At 38.4% G+C, this 22,311-nt stretch overlaps 1 protein-coding gene across 1 annotated transcript; it reads left to right on the top strand.

Annotated features, from left to right (window-relative positions):
- The first annotated feature begins 1,241 nt into the window (after positions 1–1,241).
- On the top strand, positions 1,242–21,201 carry MGAT4D (MGAT4 family member D). Its single transcript, XM_058803990.1, has 15 exons — positions 1,242–1,332; positions 6,955–7,118; positions 8,545–8,674; positions 9,389–9,522; positions 11,356–11,402; positions 12,229–12,342; positions 13,609–13,684; positions 16,745–16,856; positions 17,416–17,546; positions 18,074–18,181; positions 18,603–18,796; positions 19,751–19,829; positions 19,938–20,016; positions 20,552–20,664; positions 21,175–21,201. The coding sequence occupies exons 1-15, from the start codon at positions 1,242–1,244 to the stop codon at positions 21,199–21,201; spliced, it is 1,599 nt and encodes a 532-aa protein (XP_058659973.1).
- Positions 21,202–22,311: the final 1,110 nt, after the last annotated feature.

The following is a 22,311-nucleotide window of genomic DNA, read 5'->3' as shown; positions in this document are numbered from 1 at the left end:
TCACTGCTTTTGAGAGCTGCCCAAGCCCAGTCTGATTTCTGAAGCTGTCTTTTGCATGTTTGCAGCACAGAACAGGAAAGCATATTTTCTTTGTCACAGCTGCAGAGTGAAAGGTGGATTTGTGAGCAGGTAGAGAACATGTCAAAGCAAAAGCCACTAAATACCTGCTGATCAGGTATTAGGAGGAACATTTTTGTCCATGAAACGTAGGTGGTTTATTTAGAACTGTGTTGCTGTAAGTGGTTCCAGGAACCTTGGTAAACGAGGTATCTGTTCCCTTTATAAACTATTGTTGTAGGAGATGTATTCTGAGCAGTGACTAATTTTTTGTTTCCTTATGGATTGCTGGAGACCTGAAAAGGCAACAGGTGTGTGTCTGAATGGAAAGGCACATGTGTGGAGCAAGGACAATGGCTGCAGTATAATGCTGTTATCAGGTACAGGTACCTGTGTACCACTAGACTTTGGTTGGGTGAGATGTTGCACCTGCTTGCCCTCCTTCCTCTTTGAAGGGGAACTCAAAAGCTTGGTTTATTTACCTGATTCTGTGATTGTGCTAAATGCATGTATTAATTGCACACAGCTTGCCTTCCTGATACAATCTCACAAGCAATATAAAAACAAATGCCCCATTTGTTTTGAACGAGTCAAATAATGTTCACCATTACAATGTTGTGCAGAAAAAACATAACGAGAAGTCTACGTTCAAAAAGGAGACAGAGGAGTTCTGTAACTTTATTCGTGAACAAAGGGAGGGATGAGGTATTTCCCATGGGGTCTCTCAGATTGTTGGAGGACACAGCCCCCTTATTATCCTGATTTTCCCAGGCACATCACCATCTTCCTTTCCCCATTGGCTGAGGTACCGGGAGGTACAGACTTCCCAATTCCCCCTTAACGTGCGCACACACGCACCACCCCTTGCACAACACGGTTCTATCGAGTCTTTATTCTTTTTCTCCAAGTTCGGGAATCAAGCATGACCTGGGCTGAGCAGTATCCCTGTCAATTAGTAACATTTTCTGAAACTGCTAGTTTCTCTCGTTCCTTCCTTACCTGCAGGTCTCTGGGCCTAGCTACCAGCAGATCCACAGCACCTGTTTGTAAGGACACATCCATCTCATTCCTTCCAATGCTATGACTTGGGCAGGGCAGCGCGAACACGCCCCGCCCGCGTTTCCCCGGCGCTGCCGGTGCCGGTGCCGGTGCCGTGCGGGCGTTGCGGGCAGTGCCCGCGGGAGATGCGGCTGCGGCTCGGGCAGGTGCTGCCGGCGCTGTGCCTCGGCGCCGCCTTTCCCCTGCTGTGGTTCGCGCTGTGGCACGGCGGCCCAGGTGAGAGCGGCGGGGGAGTCCCGTCCGTGCCGTCGGTGCGGGCGCGGAGGGCGGCGGGCACCGGCCGTGCCATGGGGCAGCGCGCCGGGAGCCCGCCCGCTACCGGGGCAGGGCTAGGATTAAAAATACAGCCCTAAATTTAAGAAACTATAAAAGTTTCTTCTTGCCTTTTTTCCCCTCTCTTTTTTCCTCTTTTATTTTCCCCCCTCTTTTATTTTTTCAACTCTTTTTCTTACGTTAAGATGGAAAGGAAAATCTAAACGTGATTGCCGTGGCTGTCGCTTTTAAACTAGCTTTGATTTCATTGTTGTGGAGGATAAAAGTAGCATTATCAATCCCGTAATTGTATTTGGGCCTCGTGTACCGTCACTTTTTTCCTGTGCATATTTCCAGGACTAGAATGCCGAGGGGAAAAAAAACCCCAAGTTTTTATATTTTATTTCTAAACTTTAAAATGATACGCTGCCTTTTTAGTAGGTTATGTAAGTGGTATGTGCCACATAGATCTTCATAAAGCCATGTCTAAAATTCTCTGAGCCAATGTAAGAAAGATAAAACTGATGATACTTTCCAGAAAGAAATGAGGTGGTCTTTCCAAATAGTATCTCTGAGACTTGCAGACATGGCTTGTTGTGGGTGAGGGGGTGAGTTATTGGTTTGTTATTGTTATTGGTTTGGGGTGAGGGAAAGAGAGTGGATCTCTCAGTGCTTCCTACACACACCTTTGTAAGAGGTTTGGTGTTACAGGTGCAGAAGAATTGGAATAAACCACTTAGTAATTTCTGGGATGAACACAACTCCAGGTAGCGGATAATTTGTTTATATTAATTATTTCTGTAACAAATAGAAGTGGTGTAGAGATCTTGGCCCTGCAATTGCGTATTGAATAGAGTTGAGACAGTGCTGATCCTCCTGCCTTTTACGGTGGTTTGCCTTACAACATTTTATGTTTCCTTCAGTGGCACTCCTGTGAGGGGTGGGGAAGGAAAAATGAGGAAAAATCTTAGGAGACTGAAATCCAAGAGAGGTCAGAATGAAAGTGTTTGTCCCATTCTGCAGTTACCATTGTGTTGTCTCGTGGTTCGTGTTTTGAGGCTCCTCATTGCTGACATTACATTTTAATTTTACTTTGTTTTTGACGTTTCTCTGATGGCATTCCCTGCTGGGCTGTTTTGCTTTGGGATTTTGTTTGTGTTTTGTTTGTTTGTTTTGGGCAAGAGGGATAATGTGTTGTGGTGTATATGTGTTGCCTTAACTTCTCTTTCCACAGCTGGCTCCTCCTCCACAGCAAACTGAGTAACTAATTCCTCTCAGAGGGTATAATTTTCCTAATTACTGTTATTTGCACCTGTTTTGTAACTAACTTTTGGTCATTGCATCTGTAAATACATAGTCTTTAGACCCTCATGCGCTTGGTAAATCTCACAAATGTGCAAATAAAATAGTTAATATTAGTAAGTAAAGGAGAAAGTAGCAGTACGTGGTGAATGACTTTGTATTATGTTTATTTTACTGAAAATATAGTCTGTGCTCCCAAGGGGTGTTAGAAGACAAGCCTTGTACCCATCCAGAAAATCTTAAGAGCAGCCAGCCATAGGTAACAATAACAAAGTTGTTACCTTTTTCTGCAGAGACAATTATTGGGAGCAGAACCACTGATGCTCTGTTGTTGTCACAGGGTGCTTGTTTAAGAAAATGGCTTGTAATTAATATTTTGCTCTGAAAACAGGCAGATGTCTCTGCTTAGATGTTGTTCAAGCTCTGGTTTTTTCCTTCTGCACTGCTGAATTGGCTCTCCATTGCCGTGCTTAGAGCATTGTAGGAATTCCCACTTTTGGTGCCTCTCAAAGCACGATGTGTATTTTCTTTCCTGATGCCCTTTTCCCTCAGCCCACCAGTTACTGAGAGTCCAGCTTGGCAGCTCCCATCTCTTTCCCTCATCTGTCAGATGTTTCCTACTCATTTTCTCTCATACATTTGTTAAATCTCCCCTAACTTTTGTTAACTTCTCTGCTCTGCCCATTGAAGTGTTTGGGCTGCTCTTGATTTTTTGGCTACAGTCTGTCACACCAAGCAGCAGTAGTCAGCAGTATTCCCTCTGGTTTCTGACTATATAATTGTTTCTGGGAAAGCAGTTGATTTTGGGATAGTGAATAAGCTTTGTGAAACGAGGACAGCGCACCCAAGCTCAAGACTATGGTCTTAAGCACTTCTATAATACAAAAATAGGTTTGGGGTTCTGAGAAATAGCATACAACTTACAGTATGTGTAGTGCTCTTCTCACACAATATTAGTTATTGTTTTCCATGTAAATACTGATCCATTAAAAAAAAAAATCAGCCTTATATAAAAACAAGAAAGTAAATGTAAGGAGGCAGTGACGATTTTGCGACTTGAAAAGCAGAAGGCAAAACCATATTATAAACTCATTATGAACTTGCATAAAGTTTCTTCGGAGGAAACAGTATTCATGGGTAAAAAGAAATTTTGGTAAATAACATTCACCAAAGAAGAATTTTTGGTCTTTGAGAAGAAATTTTGGTTTTTGCTGAATAACAGTGAAATTTTTGTAAGTCACAGCAACGAGATAAATCGGATCATCTATTTTGGCACTGCTTCTTCATGTTGCTCTCAAGGGTTACAAGATTAAATCTCTCTGCATTGGTTTGTAACACGTTGCTGACCTTTTCACCTAAATTTGTGGGATACTTAAAGCTGTGTAGTTTTACTGGCTTCAACATGTGCAATTTATTAAATAAAAATTCTGCTGCTTCTCACTGTTACTTTAGTGCCTAAAGAGTAGAGGGACTTAGCCATAAATGTTGTGGCACAAAAGGAGGCCAGATATTGTTGGGGTTTTTAGAGAAAGGGGTAAGGGAGCATTTCAGACCTCTCTTTGTTTGCTGTGCAGTGTCTGGTCATAACCTCAGACATGTCCTTCTGCTTTCCTAGTGCTGCACACTGAGCCTTGAGGAACAGAGTTTTGGCTAGAAATACCTTAGCTGATGGCTAGGCATTTAACTGAAGGTGCATATAATTTGTTGCTACTTCAGGAAGAGAAGTAAAATAATTAAATATTTAAAATACCAACCAGAACAAAGCAGTAGCAATTGCTTGAAGTGAGTGAGTACTACCTAAAAACCAAAGTATACCAATTATAGCCAAGCACCATACAATATCCATTCAATTTCTGTATTTTTTCACTTATTTTAACAATATTGCTTTCCTATATGGTGATGTTCTGACTGAATGTTTTAAGATCACTTTTCACTACATTCTAATGTAGGAAAAGACTTGAGTCTAAAATTAGGATTGTTTACCAACATTTAAGAGAATATTGTTAGAGCTTAAGTTGTATTTTCTTTGAAACAAGTTTGCTTATTTCTTTTCAGTTAGAGACAGTATTGTTCAGTAAATTGTTCAGTAAAAGCATTCTGGTCCTGTTCCCAGCCTGCCCTGTGTGGGAATAGAGGAACCCCATCTCCCCTGCCCCACGTTGTGCTTTTCTTTGGCACAGTGCTTCTCTAACATTTTGGAAGGCACAAATAACACTGTGCTGTAAGACTCTAAACAACATAGTTAAAGGTAATGCGCATTGTTGAATTTAAATGTTTGCCTAAGAACTCACTGTTCTGACCTGAGATGGGGGCATTGTTTGGAGATTATTTTTTTTTTCCCCTTCCTTACTCGGAGAGCACAAAACTTGAGCGTGCAAAGCTCATGTAACAAGATTCAGAGAGGTATCTGGTATTAGATCAGTTATGGAGAGATAATAACCTGCTGGTTGGTGGTGCAAGGCATGCCTCAGTGGTTTAACATGCCTCATTGACCTGAGCAGTGGGCAGTGGTTTCAGGCACACGGAATGACAAGATCTTTTGTAGTAAGTGTGCTTATATGGTTTTCTTTTAAGGAGTCCGTTAACCAAATTTCAGTTTCTCAAAGAAACAGTCTTTAGGGATGATAAGCAATTCAGCTTGTAATCAAGAAACAGGAACAAGAGTCACTGCTAGACTTTGAAGTGCTTTCTTCCCTCCTTTCTGCCACTCCAAATTCTCCTTTTATTTTCTTTTCTGTTTGAGTGCTACGACGAGATAGTGAGGAATTGTCCCACAGCTCTTAGATAGTGCCAGAAATCATTAATGGGATTGGAAGCATTTATGATCACACACACACACTCACACACACGAGTCTATTTCAACTCAATGACTGTTGAAATATTTTGAGTGTTTACCTTCATAATGCTTTCCAAACACACATTTTTTGACAAAAATTTAGTAATAGTTAATGCTGCCTATTTACATGTGCTCTAGTAAAACTTAGAACATTTAATCTTCCATTTCAAACTATATATTTTTATAAGAAATTAATTCTTCACCACAGGTGAGTGAGTATTATGTTCCTTGTGTCAAACCCTTGCTTCCTGAGCCACCAAAAACAAATGACATAAGTGATTACTAAGGATCATTCTTAGGGAATCCTACCTCAATCAAGAAGAAGAGTCTTGTTGCATGCAGCTGAAATAATCCAGATTTCCCCTTCCTTCAGCAATGCTAAATTTATGTTCATAGCTCCATAGTATAAAATATTCATATATACAAATGCCTTTCTTGCAAGTCAAAAGATTTTTAAGAGTGTCAAAAGTTTTAGGAAGCATTCCTTTAATGGGGTTTTATTAAACATCCTTTAAAATTTTAATGAGGTAAATAATGGTAATACACATCACATGTTTACTTCTTTTTTTTTCTAACCACTTTCTTCCTAGGTGTGTTAAAATTCAGTCTTCCAATCACACATTTATTGGTTAAATTAAGGACTTGTGTTTAATGCAAATAAAACCCCGTTTATCCAAAATGCAAACTAATTCCAGTTTGAAACACCTCTGCAAATCCTCACAAATTGGTGTTACCTCTGTGTTTTGCTCTAGTGCCTTTTACAGGTGACAATCTCTGGGAATTCACTTTTGCAGAGAGACAATGGTGGGATGTGGAAAATGAGAGCTGCCACAGATAAAATCTGGCACAGCCCACAAACATAATGGGATAATATGTTATCTAAATAACACCATTTAACTAGGGAAAAAACCCAACCAACTCCACCACGACAAAACCAATAAAAGAAGCAGCATATAAAACATTTTAAAATGAGACAGAAGTCCTCTTCTCCTTTCTTTACTAATTGTTATTGAAGTGTTGCTTTATAATAACTGTCTTTAGTAACAGTTCTTAACATACTCATAGATGAAGAGTGTAACTCATGGACTGAATGCTTCTAATATATCTGTTTATTCTTAATAGTGTTTGAAACACAAGACAAGCCATTATATAATTATACTTTTCAGTGTTAAAAGGGCCATCATGATTTGTTGTTTGGTGAAGAAAGGAGCACCTTCCCCTGCAACTCACAGATTTTGTATTCTTGGTTTTGACTTCACTTTACCTTTACCCAGCTGTTCTCCCTAAACTCTACCTTCTTAATATTCTTCCAGACTACCTCTTCTCCTGAATAAACTTTATTATTGTTTACGCACTTTGGCGATGTGATCGTCTGGACCATCTCCTAGTTTTGAACTTCATTCCATCATCAATCACCTTTTAGAAAATGAATTATGTTCTTATTGCAGGAAATGGCTTAGATACGTACGAACAGCAGCTGCTGGAACTTCAGCAAAGACTGTTGTATGCTGACGTGGAAAACAAAAAAATATCACGTGAACTGAGCAGTGTCCTAGATGAAATCAAAAATATAGCTGCAAGAGGAATGAACGTGACAAAAAATCACACAGGTGTGTAGGGGTTTGCTTTGGTTTTTGTTTTGTTGGGGTTTTTTTAGGACACCAACATGTAAAGTTCAGTGATCTGGCTTCTTCCCATTGTTTAATAGAACTTTTTAGTTACCTTGCCTTACAGGCTGTTGTGCACCTCTGTCTGTCTGCACACTGGAGTTACATGCAATAGATGGACAGTCTGATTTTGTAACCTAAAATAAATCATGTAATTGTGCACAATCTGTGTTTTCCTCCCTGTTGGGACTGGCAGAGCCTCACTGAATAATTTTCCTTTTATTTTTACTTACCCTTCTGCTTCCCATTCCAGCCATGTTTTATTATACAACCAAAATGGAAAGGTTTATTGCAGTCAATGGAACTGAGCTCCCCTGCCCAATATTTGATAGGTACTACTATCAAACAAAGAAGGAAAGCCCTTGAAAAGTTGTGGAGGTGGTTTCTGTGCAGCAAAATTCCAGTTTATTTAATGGCTCAACAGTGTAGAAGGACTTGTGGGTCTCTCTCACACACAAATCTCTGGGCAGATATATATGGTTGCTTCAGGGGGTTTTAAAGTATTTTCTGTAAGGTAGGAAATCTCTTTTTGGACCTAATTTTCTGTGGGAGTACCTTTTGGAAGTTGTAAAACTTAAAATACTGCCCATTCAGTAAGCCTCTGCCCTTCTCAATCTAAGCTGAGTGAGTAAAGCTGATGGTGGGTTTTGTGACACATGTATGTAACTGTGAAGGGTGGTAAATTTTGGGAGTTATTTTAGATGCATTCCTTGGGAAAAGTAACTTTCCATCCCAGTCAATAAATGTTCTTTTGCTTTCATCTTTATTTTAAAGTAGTAAAGAAAAATAAAATCCCTGCATTTCTCTTAACTGCTACAGCCTTTTGTTTCTTGAATAGTTTTTAAAGGCCTGTATGTGGTCATTATTTTTACCATAGGACTTTGTAAATAGAGAACCTTTGCTTCTGCTGTGAAAACCACCATGTGTTACTGTTTGGGGAAAGCATTTAAGTTTATTAAGTAGTTAAGAAGGTTATTAATCAGAATCTGTGTTTCTTTTCACTTTAAAATTGTTTGCCTAGCATGTAAAAAAAAAAAAAAATCCCCAAACCAAGCAGTTTTTTACTGCTGCCTTTGCAATAACTACCTGCTGTGTTTTAGGATGGCTCAGTCCTGCAAGTGTGCAGGGAAATACAGATGGTACCCCAGGATGTTCAAGCTGAATGGGAAGCTCTGGGAAATTCTCAATTCAATATAATGGAATATATATGACATGTAATAATTTCTGAGGAATAGTTCTGATTGAATAACCTTGTGTGTGGTGATCTGCCCGTGTTCAGCTGAGCAAAACAGGTGAAGAAATAGAATTCTCTGCTTGCTTTTGGTTTTATGTGGGTCTCTGTGTTTGCTGTGTCTTTAAGGTGAATTAAAGTCGAAAGAGTTAACCCTGCCCAGAAAACTTCCCGTGCACCTTACAAACATCTACTACTATCTCCCTCACCTGCGAGAATATGAAGACGCAATTTTCCCAAATGTTATTTTTGGGCAGCAGAGAACTGGAGGTAGGAAATCAAGTTTGGCTTCTATTTGCTATATGTTTGTATTTTTATCAATTTCTAGCAATGAAACATAATCAAGAGTTTTAATAGATTTTCTCCCTTAACTTTCTAATGTTGCCAAGCTGAATGAATTTTAATAGCAATAGCAAAAATACTTTTAAAATGCCCACCCCTATTTGAGGTCTTTATCTTAAAGACCTGGAATAAAAATAATTATAAAATATAACAATAACAATAATGATAACAATAATGATAATAATAATATAATATATATTAAAATAATCTTAATTGAAAAATATTATTTTTTTGTTTTAATCATATATTCATATGGCTAAGATGCAGTAGCAGACATTTTCCCCCCACAAAATGAGTATGGATGAGGAAGCCAAGGCAAATTTGCCATGCATTCAGTTTGCCAATGTGAGAAGCAAAGGGAAAGGTGATGTGATCATTTAAAGGATTATTAATATATCTTCAATGGAGCTTTTTTTATCCACATGAGAAATCAGCTGGCACCTGCAGAAATCATAATGAATTCCAGTGAACTATAGTACAAATTTTAAATGCATTGTCGTCACTGTCATGTGACAGCAAATGCTGTAATGGTATTTCCTTAAATATTAACTGTCACCACTTCCATGGGCACATCAAATCAAAATTAAAATGTGATTTCAGTTTCCCTTTACTGACATGGCTTGAGGCATTCTCTCTTTGCAGTCTCCCTGGTGATGGGTATTCCTACAGTGAAAAGGGAAAAACAAAATTACCTGATTGATACTCTGCATTCCCTGCTGTACCAACTCTCTGAGGAGCAGAAGAGGGACTGTGTAATAATCATCTTTGTAGCAGAGGTGAGTGTGCATGGAAAGGTGCAGCACGCTGATAGAAAATATTATTTATGTCTAAATGTAATAGTGCAAAGTGCTGTTAGCCTTTGTTACTTATCAGCTGGTTTGATAACACGTATCTTGCAAAGCACCTTGACGTATTGGAGCTTTCTGCGTGTGTTTTGGCATTTCCCATGCAAAAGAAAACTGTTCAGAGCCTTGAACATGTTTGGGAAAGTAAACAGTGCTCAAGGTAAGATATTAAGGACAAATGCTTTTTTTTCTCACTCAAAACCACCTTGATTACATCAGAAATAGAAAAAGCTGCAGAAAGGAATTAGCTAGTAATAGCTTCTAGCAGGTAAAATGACTGTGCATTTATTCAGAATTCATATTTATTCTTCATATGTCTTTGTCCTTCCATAGACAGCAATGAATTAATGCCTGTAGTCATTAACAGTTACAGTTTGCTATTTTTTTATTATTTAGCCATCCCTTTTGCAGGTGTAAAAGTGTCAAACAGAGTATAGTTCACTTTAATTTTAGCCATGCCTTCCAGTTTTCTGTTTGGATCCCAATGATGAGTACAGAGGACCAATTTTATTGTAGTTCATCTTCAGCATTGTTTCTAGGAGCTGATCTCACTTTGCAGTTGGTATTTTGCAATACCCTGGCAGTGATGAACTTTGCCTGGCTGCCATTGAGGTAAACTTTTTATTACAGGGCTTTGTATTGAGGATTCTGTGAGCTTTTAAGGGCTGACTTTTGAATAGTTTCCCTCTGTGCAGAGTCCTAATGTGACACTTCAAACAAACAGGAGCTGTGGGTGCAGTTGTGGTCCATATCAGCCAATTTAGGGTTAAACTGCCATTGTAGGACCCACTGTCCCTTTCCTCCCAACCCAAAGTCATGTTCTCACACCTTCCATCTTTCAGCCATGCAGTAAATTGGAGCAGATAACCGTCCTGATCTGAGAGCTGATAAGAACATTTTATTGCGAGAGGAGGGCAGGTGTGCTCACTGGTCATGAATCCACACCTTCCTTCTTCCCACAAAGTTTTAAAAGATCAAGGTGAAGGTTTGCATCATGGGTTAAGCTTGAGTAACTTATTGACTGAGAGTGAGTTTTAAGTTCTGGATGTTGTTTTTTCTTACCACAGTTCTGTATTTCACTTTTTTTTTCTTACCACAAGTTTAACATATAATTGGTAACAATTATATACTAAAGAATTTGTTTATTTAAAGAAAAAATCTGAACTCCTAAGACAGTTATTCTGTTGCTTTAGAAATAAAACTTTTCACTCTAAATGTAGTTAACAGATATGTTTGGCACACTAACATTGGTACTTTTATGAAACAGCAGTGATGAATGTCCTCAAAATTTCCAAACATAGAGCTGTAAGTTTGTTGTATTAGGAAGAAATTAAATAAAAATTTTAAGTATTGCTGGCTTTAGATTATTTTGCTTAGGAGATTTTTCTCATCAGCCTTAGGCCTCTTTTGTGATTTTTGGATTATTAACCCAAACCAGTTTTTTTTTTTTACTGGTAGTTTTATGGCTGTGCTTTACTGGCATGGCAGAAGAGAATTTTAGCCAGAAAACAGCCTGGTCTTCTGCAAAAGCAGTGAAAGACAGTGCCAGAAATGGCAGCTGGAGATGGCTGGAAACAAAAGGGAACTATAGTGAAAGTTTGGTTGGCTTGAAAAGCCCATACTGCTCCTTACTAGAAATGCTGCTGTAACATACCACATTTGTTTGGAAGGAAAAAAAATTCAGTGTTTGCATATGCCTATTCCCTACAAAGTGTTGTTTAATACAAAACTGAGTGACTTTTAATGAAACCCTCCCTTCTTTAGGTGGATGCAGAGTATGTTAAGAGTGTTGCAGAAAGTGTTAAAACCAGGTAAGTCCTACACTCAGCCACCAGTGTGGATGTATTTGGAGCTTTTATGGAAAGAACTAGAACATTTCAACGCTGAAATGCACCTGAGGCAAAGGTTTCCTTTTTTTCTTTACTATTTTTCAGGGAGGCAATGCACTTGGGACAGCAGTGGGGTTACATTTGTAATTTATAATAATTGCTACTGCATGGTGGGCAACATGAGATGGGCAGTCTTTGCCCTGCCAGGTTAACCCTAGAGATGCCAAATGGAAGCTTAGTTCCCACTGCAGTTCTGCTTGCTCTTATTTTCCCTGGACAAGATACCTGGAGGATCCCTTGTCTTCCTCATTTCAGGGTTTCTGCACATCCTGCTTCACTCAATACCTACAGCAACTCAAACCCTCAGATCATTTTGATTACTGCTTTATGGCTTTTGAAAAAATTGCACAGAGTGTTTGCTTTGTCAGGGTTACACAGTCAGATTGATATTTTTTCTCATAATGCTGGTACTCTGATGTGTTTAATCTTTAGTGTTATCTTTTGTTTACTAATCATAGGAAATGGGAAACTCAGTTTTAAAACCACTGCTCTACCTGTTTTGTGTTGGGGTTTTGACATGATGCAGTTAATGCACCTGAGGCCTGATTGTTTGTTTTTGTTGGGTTGTTTGTTGGGCTGATGGTTTTTGTTTAGACTTTTTGATTAGTTGCTGTGTGGTTTTTTGGAGGAAAGGGGAAATTTGACTTCCAGGTTTGGCTCCCAAAGGAGGTTACAGGGCAGCTGCTGTCTGTGGTTGCCCCCACAAGGGTTTTTGAGGAGCAGGGTCTCACTGGGGTTCTCTGCCCAGCTTCCCCAGAGAAGTCCAGTCTGGAGTCCTGGAGGTTGTTTCTCCTCCTGCTTCCTATTACCCAGACCTTTCCAACCTGCAGAAAACGCTCGGAGATTCTGAGGACCGAGTAAGGTAAGAGTAAAGCCTTAGAACTTTGCTAAGAGTGTAAAATGGAAAATTCAGAAAAAGTCAGCATTGTTTGAGCTGATAATGTCAGAGCTGAAGGACCTCATTTGTACTGGTAAAAAGAATTTACAAAGGGGTCTTGGGAAATACTATTCTGCACATCAGCTTCAGGGTGAGAGCCAAGGCAGCTCCTTTAGGTGTTGGCTCTGGGCATCCAAGAGGTTTTAAACCTGATGGATGATGCCAACAAGTAATGGGCTATATGATCTGTCATAAGGGAAAAAAGAGAAAAATCTTTAATGTCACTGATGAGGGAGAGTCTCTGCGAACACACAGCCCACATGGCCCTCTAGCTAATCACTGACAGCTACTGTGGGTTTAATTAATGACCTAAATTATGGTGGTCATTGGGCTTTTATCTACTCTTACTACACCCTTCATAGTGATTTCATTCACTCCCATGCCCCAAATTCAGTAAGACAGATTATAACCTTAAAAATATATATATTTACTGGAGGAAATTTATTTTCTTCATCAACAATAACTAATTTATCAGAAGCCACTGCAACAATGCAGCAAGAGAGTTGCAGTACTAAGAGTTTAGGCTGGAGGAAATCAGCTAGTATATTTACATATATGTCTTTATGTATATTGGCTTTATAGATATGTGTTCATACCATAGACCATAAGCAAGTTTACATACTTATAATTTAATTTTAGATATTATTTGATTTGGATCAGCTATACTTTTATGTTAATTAACCACAAATAAATTACTCTGTAGTCTTTCAGTGTTGATTATCAAACATCATTATCGTCCTCTGGTAAAATGAGAGACTGTACTAAATATGTGTTTATATTTAGACCTGAAAATCATGGTTATCAACCTGCTCTTGTGCTGTTCATATGTAAAACCATTTACTTTTTCTATAAATAATCCATGTGTCTTTATTTCTACTCTTCATAAAATAATAAGTAGAATATTGTAAGTCATTTGATATTAATAACTTGTTAGAGATTTTGTTTCAAGCTCCATTGACAGAGATACATTTTTTTTTGTTTATTTAATGTTAAATTTTACAGGAAAATAAAATTATTTACGAATGTTTACACTGATCGTAGGTGAATGCTTTTGCACTTAACAATGGGTTGGAATATACAACCTTAAGATTTTATTTTAGAGACAAAAAATGCAGAGCATTAGAGGTTCTCTTATTATAGAAATAATAAAAAAGCTCAAAAAGCTTATCAGAATTTGCTGCTTATGTTTAGGTGGAGAACTAAACAGAATTTGGACTATAGCTTTTTAATGCTGTATGCTCAACCTAAGGGAACGTTTTATTTACAGGTACGTCCATATTATCATTAAGTATCAGCAATAGCTCTGTACTGATGCTTAGTTTTGGCAATTTTCATTTTAAAGGCCTCAATAAAACCAGCAATCTTATGTCATTTTCTGTGTATTTTGCCTCTGCTCCTTACAAGCATCCACATATTTCTGTATTTATCTACATCTTGCAGCCAGGTACTGTTTGATTAAAGCCATCTCTCCCTTCCTGCCATTTGTGAGGCTGAAGAGCAAGGTAACTGAAGCATGAAACCCTCATTTGATTAGGTTGAGAAAGTCAGACTTTAGTATCTTTTTACTTACTGCAGCCAGGAGAAAGAGTAGTGACAGGTTCAGGTTATAGCCCAGATGGCAGTGAAGTGAAATACTTCAGACAGGGACATACCAGTACAGTGATACTTGAGATAAGGTCAGCTACAACTTGGCACAGATCCTTAATTCTCCAGAAAATATTGTGTTAGCCTTTAGGAGGATCCCCATGCATTCAAGCTCAGCTTTAACCATCATTCAGGATTTGTGCTAATTTGCACTCCGTAAAGACCTTAATCACCACCACAGATTCCAACATTTATAAGAGCTGCTCAGTTATGTAACAGGTCTAAAAACCTATCTCAGTAACTTTTAAAAAGCTCAGAAGAGCATTTTGCCTCAGAGTTGGTGTTCCATAAGGACATCACAGTTTCCTGGAAGCAGGAGTGTGCAGGACCTGGCATCTCCTACAGTTTTTTTCAGGATTCAGCAAAATCCCATTTGAGCTGGGCTACTTGAGAGTCCCCATGCTCTGTTCTCAAACATGGCGTAGGTGCTCAGGATGCAGGTGGGCAAACAAAAATGCTGTATTTTGAACAGTTATGGTTTCATGGAAAATGAAGTATTCTCCTGTGGCTTGTGTGTATTTTTAAGAACATTTTCCAAGTTTACTGAGTGCACTAGAGCATCAAGGTGTAGGAAACCCAGTGAAGTGAAACATTAAGATGCTGTCAGACACTTGATGTTACCAAGTTCTCCAAGGGTTCCTATTTGCACCACAATTACTTACTTTTGTATTTGCATTTCTAAAGCAATGGAGAGCATGTGTTTTCTTATCTGAGGCATTATATAACAACTGAGCTGTGTTATTAAGGACAAAGCCTGGATGGTGGTAGTCTGCTGGGAGCTATGTTTGCTTTTGGAATTTTCTCAAAAAGGAACTACACTTTCCTCATCCCATTCCTCATACTGTTCCTACTCTATCCCATTCTTCATTTCTGTGTCCAGCCTGCAGCTGCTCCTGTAGCACAGATGCTGGGCTGCCCCAAACCTGCTCTGTAGAGTGCAGGTGAGAAGCACAAACTCAGTTATGTCCTCCTCTGTTTAGAAGTCCTGTGTTAAAGGAAAGCAAACAACTTAAAACTGCTTTTCCTTAGACTGGTACAATATTTACCTCAGCAATCTTAAGCAGAACTTGAGCTAGGTTAGATTTTTGTTTGGTTTAGTCAGGAATGGCATTGACTGAGTGGCTGACACCAACTCCCAAACCCTGAGAGAAGATAAGCACACAGAGTTAGTCCTGACGTGTGCAGCACAGCTGATGCCATGGGCCAGACAAGATCTTTGCTGAACAAACACTTGTTCTAGGATCCTGCTGAACCAGGATTCAAGTCTTTTTGTGAAGTCCATTGAAGCTAACAGGCTTACTGTGGGCATGAACCCAACCCACTGATTACCCACTGATCAACTTGTCTCCTTAAAGCTTTTTTGCCCCACCTCAATAGAACTTTGAGGTCCTTGTTTCCACTTCCACTGAACCTCCCTGCAAGCACCAGGGACCCTTGAAGCACTTACAATCATGGGATCAGCCATAAAAGCAGGCAATCCAACCCCAGCCTTATAGTGAGGGCATGCACTTGTTATTTCTTGTCCATGTAGTTCACTGCAGGAATCAAACATTTCAAATCTGAAAGAAACACACATACAACAGTTTTAAAGTGTTTTCTATTAGCAGTGAGATGAAACAAAAACTAACCATTAAATAAATCTTGGCTTCTTCAGATAAAATCTCTTATCAAGTTCTAACTTAACTTGTAGTAGTTTCCTGAACTACTGCTATGATTTTTATTGCCTCATGCGGAACCTGGGAAAGCTTTGTGCATATATATATATATATTTGTAATATTCATTCCCAGGAGCATTTCTGTAATGGATTTAAAGCCCGAGCAATATCTCAGTGAGTTCACTTTAGATGGAATTTATTTTTCTTCCCCTCACTAGACTCTAGGTTGTGCCTGCTATTTGGTGGAGCGCCCACAGTTTTCAAATTCATTGTCGGTGAGACAAAATGTCAGTGTCAAAACAGATCTCTTAATTTCAATTTTCTAACTCCATTCTGCTTATTCCTGGGTTCACTGCTGCCAACACATTTCTTGTCAGCCAGCCCCACACTTGAAGTGATGCAGAAATTCAGCTAAAACCTCTGGGCCTGATCTCTCAAGCTCTTGATGATGACCCTGCTGCCTCAGCTGAAGACCCAAAAGCAGCAGGAAATTATGTTTTGTTTGGCTGGGGCTTTTTCCCCAAAGGATTAATTTTCTAGCTGTTCAACGTTCTGAAGCCAGCTCCAGCACGTACAGCAGTTAGAATAAATTACTGTATGATTACACTACACCCCAGCAATATTTTCCTGAATATTTGCCTCCTCTTCCTGTGTTTTCACACCCATCCTGAATTCAAACCATGAATTACTCACTCCTTAATTATTTCTGGAATACATTTATTTCCTTTGTGTCGCTGCCTCCAAGCTCCTTGTCTGGATTCACAATCCTCTGTTTCAGTGGCAGGAACAGCTCCTGGCCTTTCGGATGCCCAGTCCTTGTCTGGAGGCCAGGCAGCCATGAAGCCTTTCCCATTTCCTGGATGGATGTCAGTCTCCTCTTCCAATACCCTTCAGCTCCAGGACATGTGGTAGAGCAATTAAACACAGCACAATTTTCATTTTCTTGTGGCAGTGTCACCACCCCCTCTGCAAACAATACAATCATTGCTTGCCTTCTGTTTTTCTGTTGCATTCCCCCCTCCTCCCAGCTGGAAGATGATATTATAGCCAAGCCTGATTTTGTTGAGAGCATAAAAAGCTTTGCTGCTCAGCAGTCCCAAGATTGGATGGTTCTTGAGTTCTCACAGCTTGGATTTATTGGTAAGTATTAAGACCTCAGCAGGATCAGCTGCATTTGGAGCTGTGTAGGTGAAAAAGTCAGAATCACATCTCAAAGCAGGGAAGAACCTGCATATCAAAACTTTCTTGGTTCTTCAGGAAACAGCCCTCTGAAAGTAGTTTGATTTTTGTTCTCTTTAAAACTGCCTTGTTAACACAGAGTCTCTTCAGCACAGGATCTATAACTGAGTTCCCATAAGGAGGAAATTGTTCCACCTCAGGGAACTGTGTGCCCCTGTAATGTGTAGTTCTCTTTTCAAGAAGGGAATTTGAACAATCTATAAAAAACCCCCAAAACTTCCTTTTCTTTGTGGAGGAGAATATGCATCCCATATCAAAGGCCTGGATGATCAGAACACTTCAAAGCCAGATTCTATGTGAAGTTTCTCATGAAATATCATAATTACATTAATGTGTGCAAGGCTGGTGTGATACTTAAATGTTTATTTAAATAAATTCCATTTAAACACAAAACTGCATAGCAATAAAAAGATAACTTCTTGCATAGCAATAAAAAGATAACTTCTTGTCTTGCTTTCAGGAAAATTGTTTAAATCAGAAGACTTACCACAAATGGTGGAATTTTTTCTCATGTTCTATAAGGATAAGCCTATAGACTGGCTCATAGACCACCTGCTCTGGGTTAAAGTGTGCAATCCAGAGAAGGATGCAGTAAGTATGCAGTATTTAAGGGCTTTCTCTAACTATGTGATAAAAGATCCATAACTTAGAGTACGTTAAAGCCTGCCAAAAACAACAGAAAGAGGCAAAATGATGAATATTGAAATGTAACCAGAATCCTTCTTAAGAAGGTCAGTTTTGGTCAAAATAGTTTAATTAGAATGATGTGGCAAGACTAAAAGTTGAAATAAAGTTTACCAGAAATAGTTAAGAAATCAGTCAGTTTCAGATTTGAGTCAATTTTTGTCACCCTGAGCGTGACACATACTCTGCAGAAATCCATGAATTACTGGTGATTGAGCCTTCAAATCTAAATAACAGCATGAGTGGAATGATGAGTTTTGGTCTAGAGACAGTGTATGTGACAGGAGGTGACTGTTAATTCAAGGATAACTCATGTAAATATGGATAAAATATCTGAACCCATACCCTTAACTACATAATGAAATTGCCTTATGGAATGTAGCTTGTCTCTCCTTGGTTAAATAACCCTTCCCTCCCTTTTACTTTGTTTCTAGACACACTGTGAGAAGGAAAAGTCAAAGCTGCGTGTCCGTGCTAAGCCATCTCTCTTTCAGCACATGGGAACCTTTTCATCCTTGGCTGGGAAGATACAGAATTTGAAAGTAAGGATGAGAAATCAATGCCATATTTTTACATGATATGCTTGTGTTCTGACTTATTTCTCAAATCAAGGACCGCATCTTTGGCATTATGTGGCATTTCAATATCCAATTATGTTCTACAGGCTTGGTAGGGAATTTTGATGTGGCATCTAAGCTGCAGGCTATGAAATGGCCTCCTGTGAAAATTGTTATTTTTAAATCTCGGCAGCTAAGAAACAATCAGTACAGCTCTGTCTACAGATTGTAACATTGAGTCCAGTGATTACAGTGAAATCAATATTCTATATGTATTAAAAATAGGTGGTGTGTTTTTTGACACTGAGGTGGTTATTTTCTGGAATAGTTTCCTGTACTAATTACAGACACCAATGCACTTTTTTTTCCATTGTATGAGCGAAATTACATTTCTTTATATCAACAGGATAAAGATTTTGGAAAAATGTTGCTACATAAAGCACATAATAATCCACCTGCAAAAGTGCACACAAGCCTAAAAATATATGAACAATATACCCTGGAGAAAGTTTACAAAGGACAAGACTGTTTTTGGGCCTTAGCTCCAGTGGCAGGTGACTACATCAGGTTCACATTTTTAAATCCACTAGAAGTTGAAAAGTAAGTATTACATGATATGGAACATGGAAGCCTACATATATCCAGTTTGGAAATGCTTGATTCTGTTTGGAGTTATCGGTGCTCAACTGTTTATGCAAACAGTTGTTACTAAAAAAATCCCATGATTTACTATTTATCTGCTCTTCTTGAGCAGATCCCCTCCTGAAATACATGTCTTCATTGGTAGTTAGAGAGCTTCTGAATATTTTTTCCTTTTATGTCTTCAGGTAAATACTATTATTTATTTCTTCAGGTAAATATTTTACATGATAATTCTCAAAGGAATTTGTTTTCAACTAATGAATTTCATCAATGGTGAATATTTGATATCAGAGGAGAGAGTTTGATGATTTAACTTCTCCTTGTTCTTTTTGAATCTAAAACCCTAAGGACTCTTAATGCCAGAAATTTAAAACAAAATGGGGATTTTTATTTATTCTTAGATGGTTTTGCTTGGATTGTTGTTTGGTCAATGCTCTTGCTTACTGGCTATGAAGGAAATTCTTTAGAAGCACCTGAGTTGACCAGTATTGATAAAAAAGGGGAATTCTCCTGGCATGTAGTATATGGCCAGGTAGAAACAGAAATTTTTGCTGCCACTCACCTTCCAGAAGCCCATTCATTCCACTTCAGTGTTACAATCACAGGAACGAATCAGAGGGCAGACCTTCCTTAGCCATTTAAACATGGAAAGTTAATTTATTTGGAACTTGAGCACTAAAAATGGAGAACACTTGCCTTTGTGGTCCCAGAGAAAGATGGTTTAAATAGTTGTTCTGTTTAAAATAAAAATCCTATATTATGGTTTGGTTTATAGTTTCAAGGGGCTATTTCTGTTCTCTGTAGCCCAAAATATATAAAGAAAAGGTATCTGAAACTTTCCTTCAAAGAATTACTCCCCTAGAACTCTTCTGAAGTATAAAATACCTGGAAATAATACACCTCTATCATCAGGTACTTGTTCAGAAGTGGGAACGTGGAGCACCCTGGTGATAAACTGTTTAACACCACTGTGGAAGTGCTGCCAGCTGATGTAAGTCTCTCCTTTAGAACCATATTGCATTTTCAGAATGATATTCAGCATAAAATGTCGCAACCCAGAAAATACTTCTTGAAATGTTATTGTTTTATTTTTTTACAGAAAGCACTAAGAAAAGAATTGATTCACAATGGCAGAAAATTTAACTACCCAGCAACCAAAGATGGATATTTAATAATAGGTAAATTATTTCTTGTTACTTCAAAACCAGTAATTTTGTTCCTACATGTAAAATGTTTCTGCTCTTAAGGATTTCATTAACTCTTTGGTAAATTCAACATTGGGAAGGGAAGGGAAGGGAAGGGAAGGGAAGGGAAGGGAAGGGAAGGGAAGGGAAGGGAAGGGAAGGGAAGGGAAGGGAAGGGAAGGGAAGGGAAGGGAAGGGAAGGGAAGGGAAGGGAAGGGAAGGGAAGGGAAGGGAAGGAAAGGAAAGGAAAGGAAAGGAAAGGAAAGGAAAGGAAAGGAAAGGAAAGGAAAGGAAAGGAAAGGAAAGGAAAGGAAAGGAAAGGAAAGGAAAGGAAAGGAAAGGAAAGGAAAGGAAAGGAAAGGGAAAGGGAAAGGGAAAGGAGCCTTTGCATTACTGTTTGTGGTAGTGTATGGTGTCTGATCAATGACTCTCCTATTTTGATTTAAATATCACCAGTGGCAAAAGCCAAGACATCTAATTAGAAGGAGAACTAATTGCAGTCCCTGTAAAGAGTCTGCATTTTTTTCAGGGGCTTTTGAAAATGGCACAGCAGAAGGCAGCATCAGCCAGGCAATAGGAAGAATAGAGGCCATTCGTTTATCAGTCAGCTCTGACTCTCCAGTCTGGGCAATACTCAGTGAGGTAAGCACGGCAATAAAAGCATTTCTATTTCTCATTATTAAATGAATTCTGCTTCTTCCAGTTGTATACTACGGGTAATCATTCATGTTTCATTTTGAGTGGAATTTTGTGTGGAAAAACACAAGTGAAGAATTGTGTTTATTATTTTCAGGAGAGAAATTAAACATACTTCATTGAAAGTGCTGGAAATGCTCATGCAGGATGATTCTTCAGTTTTGCAGTGCTGTAACTGTACTTGCTAGAACTTGGGTTTTGACAAACAAAGCTCTTTTCAGTCACCATCTTCAACATTAATTACATTATGTCAGCATTTTCAGATGAGCCTCTCATTTTTAATTCTACCAAGTTTTTCCCCAGGTGTTTAAATGTCAGTAAGTCATAAATAGAAATTCTTAGCAGAAGTCACTGAAGAGAATTACTGCAGCCTTAAACTGGAAGAAGGGAAAAAACTAATGTTGTAGGCAAAGCTCCTGCAGATTTTAGAAAATAATAGGTTTTGGTTTTTTCCAGGTACTTATCAAGACATCTGAAAACTGAAAAAAATACATTTTTGATGTGTCACTTGTTATGTATTTTGGAAAACAAGGCTGACTTCAACAAAACAAAAAGACTGGGACAAAAGATCCAATTCTATTCCCATTTAGTTCTTAATGCTCTGTATTAGGGAAGAGTTGGGATAAATCTTAGGTCTTTATATGACAAGGTATATGAAAAGAATGTTAGTAATTTCCATAACATGTTCTTGAGAAATATGTCATGTATAAACATTAAAAAGATATTATTACAAGCAATTGATAAGGCATTACAGCCTGCCTCAGGGACCAAAGCATAAAGGTGTAAGGAGTTTCACCAGAAATAAAAATACAGGCATTTTTGAAAAATATTCAGGACACGGTGTTCAACTCCATTGAAAACACTGGTCAGTTTTGTAGGGAAATTAGAACTGAAGGAAAAGTTGTCAATATTCATTGCAGATATTTAAAGTAGTTCACAGGAACAACTTAATGTTATGGAAATTGATCTCGGAGTTAATATAAATGTGTTTCAGCCTTAATGTGCCATGAGTTATGTTAAATTTTTTTTTCAATAAAAATTACCTACAAATTACCATGTGAATAACTTGAAACTTAAACAAGTATTTTTTGGAAGATTGTATAACTTCTCAGTGAATTGTGCATTGAATTAATTACAGGAAATAAGGGTATTATGTGTAACTATATTTTTGTAAAAAGAAAATCTATTTAAATAAAATTTTGGATCCTGGAATTGGATAATCAGCGTGTACTGACATTTCAATTCTTGTCACAAGTTCAAATTCAACATAAATTTGAAAATAAAGGGTAAACCACAGCAGTCTCATTTGAAAAGATTTTGGGAAATGACAATCTGCCTTGGACATCTAATGATCAGAATTCCTTAGCACATGGAGCACGACTGCACCCTCATTCCCCTGCACAGGCATTGCATCCTGACAGCAGGAAATAAACCTAGAATATACTAAAATAATAGATTTTCACAGTAAATTGAGATTTCTCTCTAGTTGTTGAAGGGTATTTTCAAGCTCAAAAGCTTATCAGAATACTTGAAATTGTATTAGGAAATGACTGGACTTTAAAAAAGTAAATGAAATTTTCCATTCTGTGCTGC

Source organism: Ammospiza caudacuta, chromosome 4 (assembly GCF_027887145.1).
Source record: "Ammospiza caudacuta isolate bAmmCau1 chromosome 4, bAmmCau1.pri, whole genome shotgun sequence".
Classification (NCBI taxonomy): Eukaryota; Metazoa; Chordata; class Aves; order Passeriformes; family Passerellidae; genus Ammospiza; species Ammospiza caudacuta.
This window is presented reverse-complemented; position numbering and strand designations above follow the sequence as displayed.

What these genes read in the sequence shown, in the direction of transcription:
- MGAT4D (XM_058803990.1), top strand. Translation starts at nt 1,242, where the DNA reads ATGCGGCTGCGGCTCGGGCAGGTGCTGCCGGCGCTGTGCCTCGGCGCC. An exon ending in GCTGTGGCACGGCGGCCCAG is followed by an intron (nt 1,333 to 6,954) that starts GTGAGAGCGGCG and finishes TTCTTATTGCAG; the next exon opens with GAAATGGCTTAGATACGTAC. An exon ending in GCAATCCAGAGAAGGATGCA is followed by an intron (nt 17,547 to 18,073) that starts GTAAGTATGCAG and finishes CTTTGTTTCTAG; the next exon opens with ACACACTGTGAGAAGGAAAA.